At 45.7% G+C, this 19,573-nt stretch overlaps 2 protein-coding genes and 1 long non-coding RNA gene across 4 annotated transcripts; 1 reads left to right on the top strand and 2 right to left on the bottom strand.

Moving 5' to 3' along the window:
• The first annotated feature begins 2,731 nt into the window (after positions 1-2,731).
• On the top strand, positions 2,732-8,198 carry LOC108923181 (uncharacterized). The gene is made up of 5 exons (XR_001965207.1): positions 2,732-2,931; positions 3,822-3,889; positions 3,973-4,090; positions 7,312-7,454; positions 7,975-8,198. It is a non-coding gene; the product is annotated as an uncharacterized LOC108923181 (long non-coding RNA).
• A 789-nt stretch (positions 8,199-8,987) lies between these two features.
• mars2 (methionyl-tRNA synthetase 2, mitochondrial) lies at positions 8,988-11,288 on the bottom strand. The gene is made up of 3 exons (XM_018733482.1): positions 10,778-11,288; positions 10,366-10,700; positions 8,988-10,169 (listed from the first exon to the last, which is right to left on the bottom strand). Exons 1-3 carry the CDS (start codon positions 11,031-11,033, stop codon positions 8,988-8,990), a joined length of 1,773 nt encoding a protein of 590 aa, XP_018588998.1. The 5' UTR covers positions 11,034-11,288.
• Positions 11,289-13,647: 2,359 nt separating this feature from the next.
• Positions 13,648-18,247, bottom strand: LOC108922871 (P2Y purinoceptor 4). Of its 2 annotated transcripts, none has more exons than XM_018733276.2 (2): positions 17,974-18,247; positions 13,648-16,447 (listed from the first exon to the last, which is right to left on the bottom strand). In XM_018733276.2, the coding sequence occupies exon 2, from the start codon at positions 16,409-16,411 to the stop codon at positions 15,308-15,310; it is 1,104 nt and encodes a 367-aa protein (XP_018588792.1). In that variant the 5' UTR covers positions 16,412-16,447; positions 17,974-18,247; the 3' UTR covers positions 13,648-15,307. The 2 variants fall into 2 exon arrangements, with proteins under 2 accessions (XP_018588792.1, XP_018588793.1); XM_018733277.2 differs by lacking the exon at positions 17,974-18,247 and adding an exon at positions 17,758-17,815.
• Between the last annotated feature and the right edge of the window lie 1,326 nt (positions 18,248-19,573).

The raw sequence follows: 19,573 nt of genomic DNA, 5'->3' as shown, positions 1-19,573 counted from the left end.
ACTAGTGAACTAATGAGCCAAACATGCAGATACGAAATCATGACGCTGATTCCATATCCTTACACCTTTGCAACATACCTTGTCTTAACACTGTATTATACATACAACAAATGATACTTTGGTATGAAAAACACCAAAATTCTGTATAAAACTGTCATTCTCTTTGAGCTTTTGTCCACATATTTGTTGTGTATGTCAGTACTGTACCACAGCCTGAAGTGGGTCAAGTGAAAACTACAGAAAGTCACATCAGGTATAATCTGACTCTTCAGACTTCTAATGAATATACAAATAACTTGTCTCAATAAAAACAGGGGATGTCTTTTACATGAAAGGCTGAGGATTAGTTATTGATGCCACATGACATACTCAGCGGAGTGGTTCGAGCTCATGCGTCTGGCCTCACAGCTGTAGCACCCTTGAGCAAGGCACCTACCCTAAATTGCTCCAGTAAAATTACCCAGCTGTACAAATGGGCAAATAATTGTAGGTAGATTAACACTGTAAGTCACTTTGGAGAAAAGCATCAGCTAAATGAATAAATCCAAATGTTTGAGTCCCATCTCCTGCTCCAGTGGCCTTCAGCAAGACACAACCTGAATTGTTCCAAAAAAATGACCCAACTGCACAAATTGGTAAATAATTATCGGAAGCTTTACAGTGCGTTGCTTTGAAGAAAAGGATCAGCTAAATATTTATAAATGTAATACTGGAGACTAGCTGGAGCTACAGGGTTTGAGATACTGTACACACAGCTGACAATGTGCTCTTTGTATTGAACGTGATTCTACTGTTAGTAGTGGAATCGGACATGGAAAGCTAATGACATTCAAAGTATTGTGGACTACGCCTTTCACACATTTACGAAGTCTAACAAATGCGGCGGACAATCACACAAGAATGGCTCTAGTCTAGAGAGTAAAGACTGCAGGAATGTGGTTCCGTATAAAACCCATCATTAAATTTAAGCTGGGGATGCACAAACTGACCAATTTTGTGTCGCTTTCAAAAAGCTTTTAAAAAACTGAGCTCTGTCATTCAGATATGTGGGTAAGCAGAATGTTATTGGTTTGTGGACAAATTGCACCAGTTTGGAGATGTAACTGAAAAGGCTGAACAAACATCCATCCATTTTCACTAACCGCTTGGCCTGGTCACGGTGGTCCAGAGTCCATCCCAGAATCACTGGGCACAAGACGGACGGGGTATACCCTGAACAGGACACCAGTCCATCACAGGGTAGCCACACACTCTCTCACACACATGCTCTCTCACACACACTACAGACAATTCAGCGTAACCAGTCCACCTGAACTGCATGTCTACTGTGGGAGGAAACCAGAGCACATGGAGGAAACCTACACAAACACAGGGAGAACATGCAAACGCGACATAGACTGAGCCACATTCAAACTTACCCCCAAACAAATCAGGTGCTGTAAAGTGACAATGCTACTCACTGTACCACTATGTTGCCCACATATAAACATATTTATTTCAGTTTTTTCTGTATACTGTCTATCCCAACATATTGCCTCAGAGGGACAAGTAGCATTAGTAAAAACAATAATTCACCCAATGTGTTTCTGGATATTGTGCAACTTTCATTTATCATTTATGCATTTAGCTGATGCTTCTCTCCAAAACAACTTTACAATGTTAAACCACATTCAATGATTTTCCTATTTAAACAGCTGGGTAATTTCTGCAGGGGGTAGATTAGGGTAAGTACCTTGCTTCATGAAAGGTACTACAGCAGAAATCTGTAGTAGCAGAAAGGTGGTCACTCTAAACACTATGTCACTTACTTTCGGAACCAATACCTGAATAGGACATAGAATACAGATACAGAATACATACTAATCTGCTACTGTCGAAAAGTGATGATTCTTACATTTTTTCCAGCTTGAAAACAGATGAAAGTTTTTTTTTTTTTTATCTTTATGGTTCTCAGTAACTGCGCAAACATATTAACATATTTCATTTTATAATAAATCATGCAAATACAGTGTCTTTTAAACACAGACAAAGGGCTGTTCATAACTCAGTTTGTTCTTAACTCCAAAGTCACATTTACTTCTAAAGCAAAATGAATAAAAGCTTAATAAATAACAAGAGAGATGCCTAGATTTACTTCCAAGTTAGCTTTTCCAAAATCCTTGGAAATAACATAATTATTTTTAAAAAACACCTGGAAAATACTTTCATTACTTCAAAAAAAAAAAAAAAAAAAAAAAAAACCTACTGCTTCCACACACTCCTATTCCACTGGTGCTTTTGTTGTCGTACCCTGAATCAAAGCAGTTTACCTGTATTTCACACACACTGTCTGAAACTGCTTGTCCCAAGCAGGGTCGTGGCAAACTGGAGCATCACCTGGCAACACAGGGCACAAGGCTGGAGGGGGAGGGGCCACACCCAGGATGGGATGCCAGCCCATCACAAGGCACCCCGAGCAGGACTCGAACCCCAGACCCACCGGAGAGCAGGACCCGGTCAAACCCGTTGCGCCATCGGACCTTCTCTTTAGCTGTATTTGGTTTGGTAAAAATTAGCCATTTCTATAAATAGGTAAGAAAATGAAAATATACGTATGTAGCTTGGGGTACAAACCTAACTAGCTAAAGATGGATGGATGGAGAAGCAAGTTTCAAGGCGGCCCAATTGGCTGCGTTTTTACTGCCATCTATCGGCAAGACGCATAAATACAGGTGTCGTAAACTGCTACCAATAGACGTCAGTGCAAATACGATGGGTGCCTATTCAGCTACAATTATGAATTGTATTTGTTCAGAAATAAAGCCCATAATGAGAGTTATGGACAATGATTTGAGACACGAGGAAGGTTAACGTTAAGTTTTTTTTCGGTCTCTCAGCTGACTGACCGTCAGTGGTGGTCTGACGTGATCGATCGGTCACCGTGGATTCTTCGTGAGTTTTACGATTCATTATTTGCTTTGAGACGCCAGACGGTGTCATTTTCAAATGTTACTTACTTTAAAAAGTGTTCTCACAAAACGCGCTCCTTGTTATTCCAGAAGAAATTAATCTTTATATTTACACTTCGCACTCAGTCGCACCCTTCAAGCCAAAACTCATCATCTTCTGCGAGTGAAGCGTGAACCATTACGCCGTACAAAATAGTGCCAAGACCAAAGACCCTGTACGGGGGGCGGACTGATTCATTTATCACTGTAACAAGTGCGCAGTCTGCAGAAATGAGTTCCGGTTAATCACGGATCTGTTTGGCGCGAAAGGAGAAAGGAGCGTGGAAGAGCTGTGTCATAAATTTTAAAAAAGGCTAGAGGTTCACCATAAAAGTTAATAGCTTTACTCTCACAGCTCGTGGCTCATGTCTACAAGCGACTTTGCATTGTAGACCCTAGATATTCATACTTACCACGATCCTATAATGAATACGCTGTATTTCCATAAGTACAGAGTGTAAAATGTACCTCGTCATCAGCGGCTCTTTCCTCCTCACCTGTGTTTCTCACTACAGTCACCTGTCCTCCTTAGGCCATCGCTTTCTCCAGACTGAATTACGAAGGATTTTCTCACTTACATTTATATTTACCTTTATTCATTTAGCTGACACTTTTCTCCAAAGCAACTTGCATGTTAAGCTATGTACAGTTATTTATCCATTGATACGGCAGGGTAATTTTTACTGGAGCGCTTTAGACTAAAGTATCTTGCTCAAGGGTACTACAGCAGTAATTGGGGTTTGAACCTGTGAGCCATTTTTCCTGTAGCCAGGTAATCATTACTGTTTCCGTGAAAATGCTGAAATTACTGTTGATTTTTTTTTTTTTTTTCAGGAGATGGTATTCGGCCCCCCGGGAAGAAAGCAGTGGCTCGGACCACCTGCCTCCCATCAGCCTAAACGGTACTGCCATCCAACCGCTTTCACCTCATTGCCTGATCTTCTTCTGTACCATCTCCTGGCCTCACGGCTCTCCTGCTTGGCAGGTACCTGCACCATGGAGCTGCACCCCAAGGCCCAAGGCGTTGTCCTGCATCATGGGAAAGAGGAAGCACCACTTGTCCCTCCTTCTCAAACCTCATCAGACTCTACAACTCTGTGCCAGTAGGTACTTGCCTCTAGTCCTCTACTCACTTGACGTCCCTAATATTTCCATCATAGAGTATGATTACGTTTGCATGTATTCATTTCGCAGATGCCTTCTCCAGTGTGTTCATTACATTAGGAGAAAGTACAGACTTAGATGCAGACGTGTGATTCTCAAGTGCAGTTAGTTTCTTTCCACCATATGAATCAAGTCTGGTTGGTGTGTAGAGGATGATCAAGTCTTGTAGACATCTGGGATCAGTTGTACTGATGCATTTGTAGACAATAACCAGGGTCTTGAATTTGATCCGGGTAGCTATAGGAAGCCAGTGCAGAGAAATGAGTAGAGGAGATACATGGAAACGCTTCAGCAAGTCAAACACAAATGTGCTTGGATGTGCTTGTTGAACAACATCAGTGCAGAGAGCACTGGCTCCCTATGAAATAGGACATTTTTTGACATTTCCAGACCCTTCCTTTCTCACCCTGCACACTCTGGCAGCAAATCTGGCTCTAAGGTTGAAGAATTCCCCACCCCCCTGACAATGCTGAATCAGCAGACTTCACATGATGTAGGACACCAAGTCACCAGCTCCATGGTGGCAGAACTCTTCAATGCCACCTACTATTCATGCCTGCAGGTTGTTGAAGGATGTATGTGTGGACCAGAGAGAACGTGATAGGGATGCTACTCTTCATCCACTCAGATGACACCATTTTACATTAGCCATTAATGTTTACATGATGCATTGCTTCATTAAGCAGACATGCTAATGAATCTTCACCGGTTTGTAACGCTGGATGACATCCCAAAACAATTAAGGCCACAATTCTGTTTTGTTACAGGACAAACAATGTAAACTGAAACAGTCATCCTGAGGCTGTTGTAGTGCAAAATTGTCTGGGGGTAAAACATCCAGAAGGAGTAAAAACAAATGATTTCTTGGCTGAGGGAAGACCCCCTACATAAATGCTTGAAAATAATGGAACATATAATCAAAAGCGTAGCAAAACAAATGACTGTATTGCATAATTGTGTAGTCAGTTCGAACACTCAGCTGGAGGCCTGAGGGAATGTCATCAAACCGAGTGACCGCACCAAGTGATACGTGTTGATGTATCTGCTAGGGTGATGGGCATTAAATAGACATTGCTGAAAGGCAAGATCAGGAACACGGGTCACTCCTGCTCTTGCACGTCATGCTCTTGCACATCATCTTCTTAGGGGCAGAGTGTTCAAATGGATGGAATGAGGTTGAGCAACAGCTTGGCATCGGTATACAAGTGGAATTGCATACATACAATGTATCTTCCCAGATGCAAAAATAAACTAAACAGTCAGTGGAGCACACTTGCTTACATTATATGTAACTCACTGAGACCAAGAGAGGAGCAGATGGTAGGGCTGTTGTCAGAATAATAGTATTTACAGTGTTTTGGTACACCTTATAAAATATATAACTATAGAACGGATTAAAACAAAAAGTATGTGCACACACAGCAGTTCCACATACAGTAAAAATGTTTTATCTTACGGGTGCTTTGATGCAATGCAGAAATGTTCTTAGCTTCAGGTGTCAGCAGTGTGTTGGCATGAGGATGAGCGAAGGGAAACGCAACACTGGTTCTCCAGCAGGACCTCATGTAACCCCATCCCCTATGTGATGCCCCAACCCCAGATCAGTGACCTGTGATTTCGCAACTCGCTCCACTCAAACACGAGGGCAATAAGCAGAGCCCAGCCTCTGAAGTCTTTCTGTTGGCTTTTCGTCCCAGTTTCATCATCTGCCCCAAAAATGGAGACTGGTGGAAACCTATGACTGTTTCAAAGTGCAAACCGCTGAGTAGGGTCATTTCACAAGTATGTTAGATGTGTCAGAGCAATAAAAAGCTTATTGTATGATTTCTCAAAGAAAAATAAATTACCTTAGCATGTTGTTGCTATGGTCCACGTCAGGACAAGGGCTGTACAGGCGGCATGCTTGATCGCGCCCCACACGGCCCTCTGAGCTCTGGAGGTGCAGCCAGAGATATCCTCGTGCCACAGTGCGGCCTCTGCTGATGTGGGCCGGCAGGACAAGAGCTCCATTGACAGCAGGCGTGGGAGCTTTCGGTGGCGCGGCCAGTCAGTCTGCTCTGCGCGTCCAGGAGTGACATACAGGCACAGCGATGTGCCAAATTCCCAACCAGAGCCACTATTTCACAGCTTCACATTGAAAATGCCACCTGAGCTCTGGTTCCATCGAAAGGTTTCGCTGCACAAAATTCCAAATGTTTACTTTATTTCTGTGAAGATTTCCGTCATGTACTTTCTGTGTGCTGTTTATGAACCTGTTAAAAAAATCTGAATATTGAGACGCACTATCGAGATGAGACTGACGAGGTGGATGCCGGTGCGCATGTAGTACTGTACTGTAGTACGGTACAGTTGTTCATTATCACAGCCTCTCAAGAGCACCTAGACTTGCAGACAGCAACCCATATACATGTAAGATACAGCTTATAATGAGCTACGTTGCTTTGACTACTTTTTTCCCCACATAAAAGTTGTAATGCGGCAGCTGATAGTGTAGTGGTTAGAGGTACTGCTTTTAGACCCAAAGGTTACAGGTTTGATTCCTACCTCCAGCTGTATTACCCTTCAGCAAGGCCCTTACCCTAAATTACACCAGTAAAATTTCCCAACTGTATAAATGGGTAAATAAGTACTTTAACATTGTAAGCTGCTTTGGAGAAAAGTGTCAGCTAAGTGAATAAATGTAATGTATCTGCTGAAAAAGCATTCATAAAACTCCATGGATTTTGGATCTGCTAAAAACGTTTGAAAACTGGAACTTTGTTACATCCCTTGATGATGGTGGTGGTGGTGTTGGTGGACATGCCATCCAGTCAACTCTGACTCATAGCAACCACTTGCATGGTTTGCAAAGGAGGAACATAAGTGATTTGCCAGCTGGGAAACATTAGGATAGTGTTATGTGTATATAAGGACAGCTGCCTGACCTCCCTGTAAGAGGCAGTCGGAGTATCACGAGAGAAAAAGTTGGCATCTGCTTGCAATGTGTCGCCACGTACTGACTGGCTCCCAGATCAGCATTGCAGTCTGCGCTGCACTCAGGTCCTCCAGGTCATTACACATGGTAGGCTCTTAGCCTTTTCCTCATACTTCCTGTATACACCTAAATATACACAAGTTCCCACATTTACATGTCCTCAACCCATACTTTTTACCTTACCAGGATTTACAGCAGCTCTGGATTTCTCCTCACGCTGCAGCAGTGGATGACACCACAGAGCACTGGCAGGAATGAAGCCTGGTGGACACACGTGTCTCCACAGAAAATGTCTGGTGGGACATGCCCACTGCTGAACCTGAACATCAGTGAGTGTGAGAGAACCGTAAGAGCAAGAGGGACTGTGGCCTTACTAATGTATGCCTGCTCACATTCTGTTACTGAGCCTTAAAAATATGCCATACATGCATATAACACTTTGAAAAATTGGTGTGGAACATGATAGCCATTGAGAGCGCCCACAGGGCTGTGTCTGCTGAATGGTTCTGAACGCTCTCTGGCATGTAGTATCATTTAATCCCATTTATTCGGTCAAGCTACTGATGGGATAATAGTGTCAGCATGGCCAGATTGCAGATAGCGCTGCGGTGAACCCAGCACTCGTTCTCCTCCGGGAAACCGCCAACGGAGTCCTCAGACCTACACACCCGCACTTTTTTCCACGGAATTCAGCTCTCTCTGCTGCCCTTTTTTATTCTTATGAAATGGACTTTTTCCCTTTTCGATGAACGATTTTTAAATAATGACCTCACTGATAAACAAAAGGCACTGTGAGTTTTACAGGGTAGAAGTTCTGTCATTGAAACACTGCTTCCTTTCCTTCCACAGGAGGAAATCAGATGCCCCTCTCTGTACTTGTCCTCCTAGGAGCACTGGGTTTTCCAAGTAGCTATTTCATATACTCGGTTTCAACCCTCCTAGGCTGGTGTTCAGTGACTTTGGAACAGATTCCTGACCACCACGACCCTGAAAAGGGCAAGCAGTTAAAATCCTGTTCACTCATGATTGGAAAATTGCAAGATGAATAAAGAGGAGAAAGAATGAGATGGTGCCCCAGCGAAACTGTCTGGATCCTGAGTGTGTGTTTTTGCAAGAACTGTTCAACACTGACACAGTGCACAGTGAGCAGTTTGTACGTTTCTAACATTTGTCACCTTCGGTGCAGCGTTGCACTTGTGCCTATCTGCTCCACGACACACTTCACTGGGTCTCGTGTCCTAACCCAGGTCAGTGGATTCTGCAAACACGAGTAAGAAAATATGTACCAAATCAAATATTTAAATCAGAGATTAGCAAGTAAATGAATAAATAAATTTGCATGAGATTTGGCAGCAGACAGCAGCATCAGTCACACATGAGCAAACTAGGAGGCAAAAGGTGTCAGGGCAGTATCTGCAATGCACATCGAAGGACAAGTGCATATGTGAAAACATTCTTTTTTACATTAAAACTTGATACAAAATGACTCCCTGCACTGAGTTCGTGTGACTTGGTGTCCTATGTTGTTTGGCTGAGCCTCTTCAAATTAAATAGCATTTAAAAATATGTACCAAATTAAGATGCTAAAGCTGGTGAGTCTTACAAAGGCATCCGGTGGGTGTCCTTCAGCAGTTGAGGACCACCTCTTTAGCCTGTACTGCCCCCTGGAGGGCAATAGTGGCTACACCTCATGCTGCTTATTACCCCGATTCCTAAATGTACTAGTAAAAGAGAAAATTATACTTAGAAAAATTGGAATTTACCAGTGCAGTTTTTTCTTTTTCCAATGCATACAAACTACTTCCAATTTCATCACGAAAACAAACAATTTCAGCACTTTTTTCATGTTTATTGAACCGTGACTAGGCCTTTTTACTCCTTTTAGATTCACCCTTAATCTCCTTAGGCCTCTCGAGTCGACTGAACAGCACCCCGCTCTCTGGGCCAAGAGTCCTCCCTTCAAAGGGGCAGACGCCCCCACGCTGCCTGGCCAGGAACTGCAAGTTCCCCCAGAATCGCTCCTGAAGCCCCACCCCAAGCCTGGAGAGGAGTTTGTCTGCTAACTGTGGCACTATGGGCTGCAGGAGAGTGCCATAGATCCGCAGGCACTCGAGAGAGACGTGGAGGACCGTGTCAAGCCACCGCAGCTCCTCAGGGTTCCTGCGGTCCAGCTTCCATGGGGCGTGTCTTTGGAGGAAGCCGTTGGTCTGGCGAACACAGCCTGCTATGACTTCCAAAGCCTTGTAGGCCTGCAGACCCTCGTAGTGCTGTTCCACCAGACTCGGCAGAGCGCACACCGAGTCCAGCATTCTATAGTCCTCAGACACTGCCCTCCCTCCATCCCCACTAGCTGCTGGATGAGACGGGAAGCACTCTACACAGAAGTGGGGGTACACCTGTGTTGGGTTGAGTGTGCGGGCAGTGCAGCGATTTAAAAGCCCCCCTAGGGAGTCAGCCAGTTCAGTATTAAGCAGCTTGACCACTTTGTCATCGTAGTAGTCACAGTCAGAGTCAGGGACACCCTGTCGGAGGAGGAAGTACCGCAGGCCATCTGTGGTGAAGCTCCTTGACCTCTCCAGTGGATCCACCACGTTCCCCCGGCTCTTGGACATCTTCTGTCCCTCCACCGTCCAATGGGAGTGCACAAAGATAGTCCGTGGAAGCGGCAACCCAGCCGCCAGGAGAAATGCTGGCCAATAGACAGCATGGAACTTAAGGATGTCCTTGCCCACCACATGATGGGCCACACCCCACCAGTGAGAATGGTCCCGTGGGTAGCCAGCAACTGTCAAATAGTTGATCAGGGCATCCAGCCAGACATAAACCGTTTGCTCCGGGTCCCCGGGGACCGGAATGCCCCACTGCAAGCGGCTTTGTTGGCGTGACACCGAGAGGTCAGGCAGGTCATCCTGCAGCCACTGGAGGACAGCGTGGCGGAAGCGTTTTGGCTGAATGACCTCGGCATTTTCCTTCAACCACCGCTGCAGCGGAGAGCGGAACTCAGACAGGCGGAACATGTAATTCTCCTCTTTCATCCACTCCACCTGGTCCAAGGAAAGAAATTTTTTTTAAAAATCTTAGCATTAAGTGCCAGTTTGAAAAACTGACCATCCTCTTGATACTGGCACTAACATCCTGATGTGGAACAGAAAGAACCAACTTTGGAAGGACTTCAAAAGACACTGTGAAGTGCACATTTAAAGACACAACTCGCCTGTAAATCACTGTGGAGATACCCACCTTGTGGCCACTCTCAAGAGAAATCTTTACTGCTCTCCCATCAGGGTCAGTTGCGTCGCCAACCTGAGACGCTGTAAGGAAACTCTCGTCCGGGGTCGAGTACCAGCCCTCGTAGCTGCCCTTGTAGATGAACCCTCTGTCCTGCAGCACCGTCCAGAAGTGCTCCACGGCACGCCGATGTCGCTCTTCCGTCGTCCTGATGAAGTCCGTGTAGGAAACATCGCATTTTTTAAAAAGATGCTTAAACTGCCCTGAAACTTCGGTGCAGAATCGCAGAGGTTCCTTGGCGGCGCGGTCGGCGGCCTGCTGGATCTTCAGCCCGTGCTCATCTGTACCTAAAAAGCACAAAGATCTCCAATTGCTCCTCACGTCCATGTGCTCAGCCCATTTATTAAATAAGCACATGACCCACCTGTGGAGAACTTGGACCGAACCCCACGCATCACCTTGTACCTGTGTAAATAATCCGCTATGACCGCGGAATACAGGTGCCCGACGTGCGGGGCAGCGTTGACGTAGAAGATGGGCGTGGTCACGTAATGACGCTCCTCTTCCTCGAGCCCACCTGTGGCTGTGCACAGGGTTCGCCCTGAGAGGTAGCTTCGAACCCGGGTTACCGGAGATTTACCCTTCCAGTTTCTCAGCATGGACAGATTGCACAGCTTCATGGTGACACAACTCCCAGTCCCAAATTGCAGAGTTTTGCCCGAACTAGTAACGAAGACGCATGATGACGATGATGAGCCTGGTCTTTCAAATTCGACACATTGCTAACCGCGCAATTAAAAATATAAAAATATGCAGAAAATTTCGTCCTGAATTCGAGAACAATTTAATTTTCAGTGTTCGTGAGACATTCCTACTGGAGAAAGCACGCATACGAGCCGGAATGTCAAGGCGCCGAAACAGAGGACATTGCGTCATGAGCGTGCGCTCACTTCGGAGGAAGTGACATCATAAGTATGCGCCCAAGAGTTGAGACGGAAATAGCCTTCCTTATATCACGTTCCGGCTCATGCGCGGCGTAGCGGTTACAGTTGAGAGAAGACGAAAAGGCATGCATAAATTCAATAAGTTGGTTGTATAGTTATATATTTAATAGCTGTCAAGTGATGTGTATTTACCCAAATAAAAAGATTTCGATGATGAGAATGTACAACAGTATGCGGAACTTCGGACATTATTTCCCCTGAAACATCGTCAATCGTCATCTCTTTGGATTGTGTTGTGGGAGGAAACCGGAGCACCAGGAAACATTGACAGAACGTATGAGTGTCTGCGTGTAAATCGAGCACAGACTGAGCCGAATAAGAACTGACAGGCTGGGGTCGTGGGGAGGAACCAGCGCTCCGTGTGTGTTTGTTTGTTTGTTTGTTTGATTGAATCTGTCTCACACCCTATCCTTCCAGAATGGACCACCGCCACAAGCGGTTAATGGGCTGATGAACTGGTCATAATTTTACACATTTACACTCGCACTAAAGAGTAAATGTGGAAAAAGTTACATATTAACTTAAGGTAACACTGGGGGCCTTCAGCTGGCAACCTTTTCCTTACACTCTCACCTCGTTAACGACGGTGCTACTTGGCAGTAGAGCTTTACAGTAAAGGTGTTTCAGTGAAGGCAACAGTAAAACATCATCCCCAACGGATCTGTAGCGCGCTGCTCACCTGCACTTCTGCTGTAGCCCACAGGAGGGCGCTAGTGTCACGCAGTAATCACTGTGGTATCGCTCGCTGTTAATGAGTCAGTTCAGTTTGAGTAAGTTTAGCAAGTAATGTGTTTTACCTTTTCTAAGAAGTGCAGTTAATATACATATTTGTTGTGGAGACTTTGAAAAGAAAAATAACTGTCAGTGATACAACTGACAAGTCAGAATTTGCAGCACTTCTGTTTTCAGTTTGTTGGAAGACAATTAGGTGTGGTGAGACTGGCACATGTTTTTCCCAGGAGACTGTGGCACTTTCTTGTTTCTCAGGATCAGCAAGGGGTGGATACATCTCGGATCAGGAGACGTATGATTCCCGCTTGCGTTTTGTTCTCCAGCTTCCTTGAGGCGGCAGAGGGTCACACTCAACGTCTCCACACACCCATCTGCGGTCCCATGCTGCCTTTCTCAGCTTCCCCTTGGCCAGACTCCTTGGAGCCCTCAGTGGGGAATAGCAGCAGAGGAACAGTAAAGACGAGGTGCCGGTGGAAGTACATTTCCTGGGCATCGCATAAAGGACACAGGATCACAGAGTGAAGAAAACATCTGAACAAATTTATTAATACATTTACATGTTATCCTCTTAATGAAAATAGAACTTCGTTAACATTGTATATCCTTCAGTTTTATATTATCAAAAAACACATTCTCTGGCCACACTATGAAGTGTGTTACACTGTGATTTACCTGTTACGGTCTGAGCAAAGCAGAGTTCACATTAGTACGTTGTGTATTTAGGGTCAAGCAACGTGTAGCAACTGCACCTCACAGTTCTCTGACTGTGGCATTGAATCCAGCTTAGTCACTGTGTGGTTGGTGTGTTATTCCCATGTTTGCGTGGGTTTTCTCCCACAGTCCAAAGCCATGTTGAAGGTCAACTGGTGACTCTAAATTGCCCTTTATATGTGTATGTGTGTGGTCATACCCTGGGATAGACTGGTGTCCCGTCCAGGGTGTATGCATCCTGGATAGCCTCTGGACCACTGCAATCCTGCACTGGACAAGCGGTTATTAATGCTACTTATTATGGCTCTCAGGCAGAAAGTCCCAACTTCCAAATTCTCTTCTCTACCCGGCATTTCTAGTTTTTTTTTTTTTTTTTTTTTAGCCAAGCGCCTCTTCCTCTCTGTATCACGCAGTTATCCACCCAAGCAAACTGCTGACACAGATTTACCTTTACATTAGTTGACACTTTTTTCCAAAGAAACTAACAATGTTGAGCTACCAACAGTTATTTACCCATTTATACAAGCGGGTAATTTTATTGGAGAAATTTAGGGTATGTACCTTGCTCTGGGGCACCACAGCTGGAGGTGGGATTCAACCCTGTGACCTTTTGGTCCAAAGACAGTAGCTATAACCACTGTGCTGCCAGCTGCCAAGATTTTATCTTCATGTTCATTTTTTGGCTGACACTCTTATTCCACAGTGCCCTTCGAGACTCAAAAGGAAGAAAAGCAACAATGAACATCCATCCATCCATCCATCCATCGTCAACAACCGCTTGTCCCGAGCGGGGTTGCGGCAAGCCGGAGCCTATCCCAGAAACACAGGGCGCAGGGCCGAAGGGGGAGGGGACACACCCAGGACGGGACGCCAGCGACAATGAACAAACAACTGAAAACAGAAAATGAAGCAGAGTCTCTGGTACCAGAGCGATAGCCAGCACTACTGTGTCCGAAACGAACAGAAATGAAACGAAGATGCAAGTGACCATGTTTTTATACAGTACGAGACCTGACGTGTGTTCTTCGGCAGTTTGGCTTTTCTCAGTTTCCTCCGGCATGGAGCTCCCTGGTGCCTTACCCATGAAGGCTCTGTCACACGATAGAGTGGACGCGCCATCTGGGAGTCCTACGTCAGCTTTCCGAATGAATGCTGCAAAGTGTCGAAGGGACAAAGGCGAGGAGTCGCTCTCTCTTTAATAATGGCAGCTGCAACAACAAAAGTGTAAAAAAATATCTCCCCTAGGTTTCCTGTCTCTGAAACCCAATCCTTCCAGAGACCAGATACATACTGGAACCATTGAAATCCCCAACCCAGGCCTTGCCAAGCATGGGACGTGCTGTGGGGTCCCTGTTCCCCCCCATCTGCAGTTGCAGACAGCTATGCAGCTTGTCAGATAGAAACAGCTGGGTGTGGGCTGGGAGTGTGGAGTGCGGGGCTGAGTCTCACAGCGGTGCCCGAATGTCCACCGTCCCAGTTGGCATCAGTCACAGTATGCTGCACCCTCACACCAGTGTTTAGAAAACAGGCTAGTCTCAGCATGACCTTAGTCCAGAACCTGAGGATGAAACACCCCAGAAGAACCTCACTGGATGCACCTGAAACTTGTGTCCCAAATCTCATGACCCTTGTACCGCGTGTGCACTCTTTTACTAGGCAGTTCTGGTTTGCTGGGGCCGTACTTCACCAGACTCTGCCTGCCGCTCATCCATAAACACGGCCGTTCGGAAGATAAACCCGACATCACAATCACAGTGAGCAGCTGCTCGGTAGTATTTTGGAGCGGCGCATCGCAGGCTCTGTGTAAAAAGTCCTTTGTGCGAAACACAGGGCCAGAATACGCCTACAAGGTACAGGGGCTGTTGCCTTTCCCTGGATCTGACTTTGCACGTTTACTCCCAGAGAGCCACTGCAGCTGATGTGCCGGTGCCAAAGGTGCATCAGAAAAACAGATTAGCGCACATCCGGACTCCAGAAACATCTTCCCTTGATGGGTGCCTCACCGGCTGGGGGTGAGAGTGAAAATACACTTCCTCTCCGTTCAGGTCACAATTCGGAGCTGCTCAGACAGCATCGAGTACCTAAATGCGTACGTTTAACTCCAGTGATGGGATTATTTTGAGTTCCCGAGCGAGTCTAGAGGCAGAATAATAGGAATCGCAGTTTAACTTCCTTCCACTGTCCTATATCCCGATGTATGAGAAACCTCCTGGTGTACCTGTAGATCTTGCAGAGGTGCAGTCACTCCAGCCCACAGTTTCATTGTTTTGCACCTTGGAACAAAAGTTGAGGCTGATTTTGCATGTTGTGCGCTGCTTTCCAGCACCTTGGCTTTTATAGAACAATCGCGTTTCCACACTGATTTCAATGACACCCCTCAGCCCAGTCTATGACCCTGAATGCACACCAAGATGCTACAGCTTCACAAATAAAGAGACCTGAGATCACATAACTTCCTGTGGTCTCGCCACAGTCATCTGTATGCGCGCAGCTGCTGCTCGCCGACGCTAGCTCTCGGCTTCCATGATGCCTTTGGCGTTCGGGTTTGTGTGGCAGAGGGCGATGTCCTTACTGGCGGTTGGGCACTGCGGGTGGTAGCCTCCGGAGCGGTTGGCTGCCGGCCTCCTCCTGCTCACAGCCGCTACCAGTTTGGAACGGTAGTGGTCCCCGGCGAGAAAGTAGAGGATGGGGTCGATGCAGCTGTTGACGCTAGCCAGCGGGCGGGTGATCTTATAGGTAAAGTTGACAATGTTGAGCACGGCGCACTGGGCGTCCAGGACGCGGTACGTGTAGTAGAGGGTGCGGGTGATGTGGAAGGGGACAAAGCACACAGCAAACACCACGAGCACCACCACGATCAGCTTGATGGACTTTGCGCGGGACGGCGCCGCCCTCTGGGAGGAGGACAGGCCACGTCCAGGGCGGCACAACTTCCGTGCCATCAGGCAGTAGCAGAGCATGATGACCAGGAAGGGGATGCCGAAGAGCAAGACCATGACGGCTGAGCAGTAGTGCACGTACTGCACAAAGTCCTCCGGCCGCGTCGTGTCGTGGCACAGCGTGTCGTTGTCTCGGAGGCTGGTGGTGACAAACATGATATTCGGGATGAGGCAAGCGGTGACGGCCACCCACACCAGACCACACACCATGTGGGCGTGGCGCGGCTTCACCGAGGCCAGCGTGCGGATCGGGTGACAGATGCCCAGGTAGCGGTGCACGCTGATGCAGGTGAGAAACAGGATGCTACAGTAGAGGTTGGCGTAGAACAGGAAGCGCACCACCTTGCAGGTGACCGTGCCGAAGGGCCAGTGGCTGCGGTTGCCGTAGTAGTAGATGAGCGTGGGCAGCGAGAGCACGTAGAGCGTGTCGGACAGCGCCAGGTGGAACATGTAAACCGTGTTGGTGTTCCACGGTCGCATCCTGAAGACGAACAGCCACAGGGCCACCGAGTTGAGCAGCAGCCCCAGGACAAACACCAGGCTGTATGACACTGGCAGCAGGATGTACTTGAACTCTTCATTGAAGCGGCAGCTCTTGTTGGCCTCGCCTGGTGCCAGAGTTGTGAACGACACCGACTGATTGTCACCGTACCAGTCGCCGAAGGTGTCCATCTTCGCCGGGATTAATGCACGTTGCTTGTAAACCGTCTGCGGAAGAGGTGGAAAGAGACCCGATCCAGGGGTTAGAGAGACACTCAGGATGCGATCAAGCTGAAACTGAAAATTAGTTCAGTGTTCCAGGCAGAAAAGGAGAAGGTCTACAAGGGCATAAGGAAAATAACTGAGCTCAAAATGTGTTCAAAAGTATCTGACAAAGGAACTGAAACTGGCAAAAACCAACTCGTAAACAACAAAACTGGCACAAGCCGAACTCCAACAAATCTCCAGTCACAGCGAAACACCACCTGAATTTATAACTCAGCTTTGTTTGCAATGAAAACGCTTGTTGTTGGGAGAAATGTGAAAAATATGGTTAATACATTTTGGATTTTTTTTCTAATCGGAAGCATACAGTAAAAAGGGCAAAAGAATAAAATTAATCTTTAGAGCCACACATCACTCATTATTTGCAAAATTTCAAAACAACTTTCGCTAGCGAGGTTGTCCATTTTTTGACGGATTACACCCTTGCGCATTTAGGCCATGTTTGTGTTGGACAATAACAGATTTATACGAGTGCTGTTCATAATTTACTGCTGCTTGCGATGGTGGATTATGTGCCATGTGCTTTGTTTAACATAAATTCTCAAAGGGAATTTGTGTTAAACAAAGAGCACATGGCACATAATCCACCACCACAAGCAGCATACATTTCATAGAGAGTATTCATATACATATTTCATACGGAGTCATAAACCGAGACTGAAAACATTGTTACAGTGTATAAAACACTGAGGTCATCAGGTAAAACTAGATAAGATCTAAAACATGTCAGATGACAAGTGCTCACATGCTGTTCATAACAGCAGAAAAAAAAAACTTCAGATAAATTTGGCGGAAAATAAATGAAGGAAAACTAGTTTTGTTTTAAACTAAAGTGAAGACATTCCTGCTGAAGACCCCCAGCAGGCAGAGAAATATTAATATGAGATACTTTATTGTCATGAAATGCAACGAAATTTGTGTGGTGACCCTCAGAACAAGAGCAGAAAGAAAGAAGACAAGATAAATAAAGAAATGTGAGTAAATGAACAAATTTAATAAATAAAGAAATAAGTAAAGAAATAAACAAGAATTTGAGAAAACTTAGATGTCAAAGGAAAAAAGAGTTTTGACTCCTTTTACTGAAGTGTTCATGATAGTCTATTTATTGTTCTCGCACTAAAATAGCAACTACAGAGTGACGATTATGGCAGTAATATTTCATGATAAAGTGTAGTGTAAATTATAATTATTATAGCTGTTTTAACGTGTCATTTTTAAGTCCTGTATAAACTTGTGCGCGTCGCGAAACTCACCTCCGTTCAGTTCAGTACAGTAAGGAACAGCTCTCTCTCTCTCTCTCTCGCTCTCTCTCTCTCTCACACACACACACACACACACACACACACACAGAGAGAACTTCCCGATAACTCGATTTCGCGGGTAAATAAAAGAGCGAAAGCAGGTAAAAAGTGCAAAAGTGCTCGGCGAGGCGCGCGGAACGAAGCGTCCCGCGCAGTTCAGTCACTTACCTCGCGATCGGCGCGCGGCGCAACTGCCCGCGGTGCGCGAGGCGCGCGAGGCGGAGGGCCGGCGGCGCGGCGCGCGCGCGCGCACAGGCGGCGGAGCGGTGCTTCTCCCGCAGAGAGAACGGAGCGCTTCGAGAAGGCGGAACCGAAAAGAGCGCGTTTCGAAGAGGAATTCGTCAGAATAAAAGTGGCTATAAATTCAGTTTCGCGGAGCCCGAGGGGCGTGTCTTCCTGGCGGAGGCGTCACGGGGCGCCAGAGCAGAGGGGTCCCAACAACGAGCGTAGGACGAAACCCCCTCTTTTCAAACTCTCTCTCCTCTCTTAGTTCTTCCGAAGCGGAAAGTAGGGAAAAAAAAGCCTCATTACTAAGTACACTAAAAACAGAAGCTCCTGCTTTCGTGCGGAGGGAAAAACAGGTGTGTATAAGCAAGGGCGTTAGACTTAGAGGCATCACTTCTTCCTTATATTATTGCTGTCTCATTACATAACAAATTTACTATTTTATTGCTATTTATTTTACAATTCAGAGAAGTGTTCGTAAACTACAGATAGAAAAGCAGAAGAATAGAAATTTCGTTAGTTGCTTGTCCTGGGGGTTTTGTCTGGACCCCTGAGAGTGAGGGTAGGACAAATCCACCTAGGACAAATAATTAATGACAATGATTTATTCTTCTGATCGTTTGTAGTTTATAAACACTTCTCTGAGTTGTAAAACACTACATTTACTACATAATGACACTGCGATAAGGAAGGCGTTAATTTATCTGTATTGTATTGTAGCATACGTTAATACTTGCATTGTAAATTTACAGCTCACAGTTTGACGGCATAAAATTCTTTCTACAATTATTTTAACAAAGCAAAAGAACATCATGTCATACTTTGAAAAATTTAAAAAAAAAAAAATCAATATTAAAAACATCATTGAGTGTTATTTAAATTTCATTTACTACCTGATGCTGTGTTCTACACCATTCAGAAATGAAGGTAGACAAACAGGCACACAAACACACAAAGTCTGAAAGTGCTTGTCCCAAGCAGGATCATGGTGAACCAGCACCTAGCCTGGTAACACATGGCAGTAGGCTGGAGGGGACACCAGTCCATCGCAAGGCACCCCAAGCGGGACTCGAACCCCAGACCCACTAGAGAGCAGGACCCAGCCAAGCCCGCTGCACCACCGCACCCCCAACCAAAAGAGAGAAAGATTGTAATATTTTCTAGGATTACTTCAGTATTAATTACTTAATTTATTATTTTCTTGCAATTATAATTATTATTATAAGTTACTATTACTATAAAATTGCTATTAGTTATTAAATGGCATTAAAGTGCAAAAACAGAAAAAAAATGGGCTGTTGTCTTTTTTTTAATTTAATTAAGAAGGTTTTGTCCTACTTTGTGTTTCAGAAGAGGGGGTTTTGTCCTGGGGGGGTTTGCTTGGACCCCATGTCCCTTCCCCCATCCAGCCTTGCGCCCTGTGTTGCCAGATTAAGCTCCAATTTGCCGCAACGCCACCCAGGACAAGCTGTTGTAGACACTGTGTGTGTGTGTGTGTGTGTGTGTGAGAGAGAGAGAGAGAGAGAGAGAGAGAGATACAGTA

Source organism: Scleropages formosus, chromosome 13 (assembly GCF_900964775.1).
Source record: "Scleropages formosus chromosome 13, fSclFor1.1, whole genome shotgun sequence".
NCBI lineage: Eukaryota > Metazoa > Chordata > Actinopteri > Osteoglossiformes > Osteoglossidae > Scleropages > Scleropages formosus.
Note: the sequence above shows the minus strand (reverse complement) of the source record. Positions and strands in the feature narration are given on the sequence as shown.